Source organism: Bison bison, unplaced genomic scaffold (assembly GCF_000754665.1).
Source record: "Bison bison bison isolate TAMUID 2011002044 unplaced genomic scaffold, Bison_UMD1.0 scf7180017857652, whole genome shotgun sequence".
In the NCBI taxonomy this organism is placed as follows: Eukaryota; Metazoa; Chordata; class Mammalia; order Artiodactyla; family Bovidae; genus Bison; species Bison bison.
Window position 1 is genome coordinate 58,984 of NW_011488225.1, and position 830 is coordinate 59,813.

The 830-nt window shown below is 43.6% G+C and overlaps 1 protein-coding gene across 1 annotated transcript in view; it reads right to left on the reverse strand.

Annotated features, from left to right (window-relative positions):
• The window catches only part of TAF1 (TAF1 RNA polymerase II, TATA box binding protein (TBP)-associated factor, 250kDa), a gene marked incomplete at its 5' end in the record, with an annotated part of 61,547 nt that overhangs the window by 49,162 nt on the left and 11,555 nt on the right, over positions 1-830 (reverse strand). Inside the window, one exon of the mRNA XM_010861020.1 lies at positions 380-584. Within this exon, the coding sequence (XP_010859322.1) occupies positions 380-584 (205 nt within the window). The remainder of the gene's footprint in view (positions 1-379; positions 585-830) is intronic.

Genomic DNA, 830 nt, shown 5'->3' on the forward strand with positions numbered 1-830 from the left:
AAGCAGGCCACAAGATTTGCCATGGAACCTAGCACTTCTCGCCACTGAAAACCTCTGCCAGGCCTGGATGGGAGTGGAGTTTGGGGAAGAATGGATACATGTATATGTAAGGCTGAGTCCTTTTGCTGTTCACCTGAAACTATCACAACATTGTTAATTAGCTATATCCCAATACAAAATTTAAAAAAGCAAAAAAAAAAAACAAAAAAAACCAAAAAAACAAAAACTTTGCCTATTGTTTTGAAGGGAGTAGGTACCACAGCACTATCATGAATAGATATCACCTGAAATCTCAGATACCTGACCACCTAGTCACATTTTTAGGTGACCTTCTCTCCCCTACAAAATAATGTCTGAGATCCCCTCCCCTTTCCAGCTTAGATCTTCTGCAGTACTAAAACAACACACTTGTTCTGCAGGTCAAAGATGCGCTGACATTCCTCTTTGTAACGCTCTTGATGCTCAGCCACAGAAAACCTTGATCCACGGGCAAATTTACTCATGGGTCCCTCTCCAGAGCGGGCTTGTTCTGTTGACATTGTGCGTACTACATCGATCACTTCCCAGCGGGACAACTTCTTAATCTACGAGAGACACACACACAAATCATTTGGAGATTTCAAAGGAAAAAACCAGTGCACATGGTTAGAAATCATATATGAAACGAGTCGCCAGTCCAGGTTCGATGCATGATACTGGATGCTTGGGGCTGGTGCACTGGGACGACCCAGAGGGATGATATGGGGAGGAGGAGGGAGGAGGGTTCAGGATGGGGAACACATGTATACCTGTGGCGGATTCATTTTGATATATGGCAAAACCAATACAAT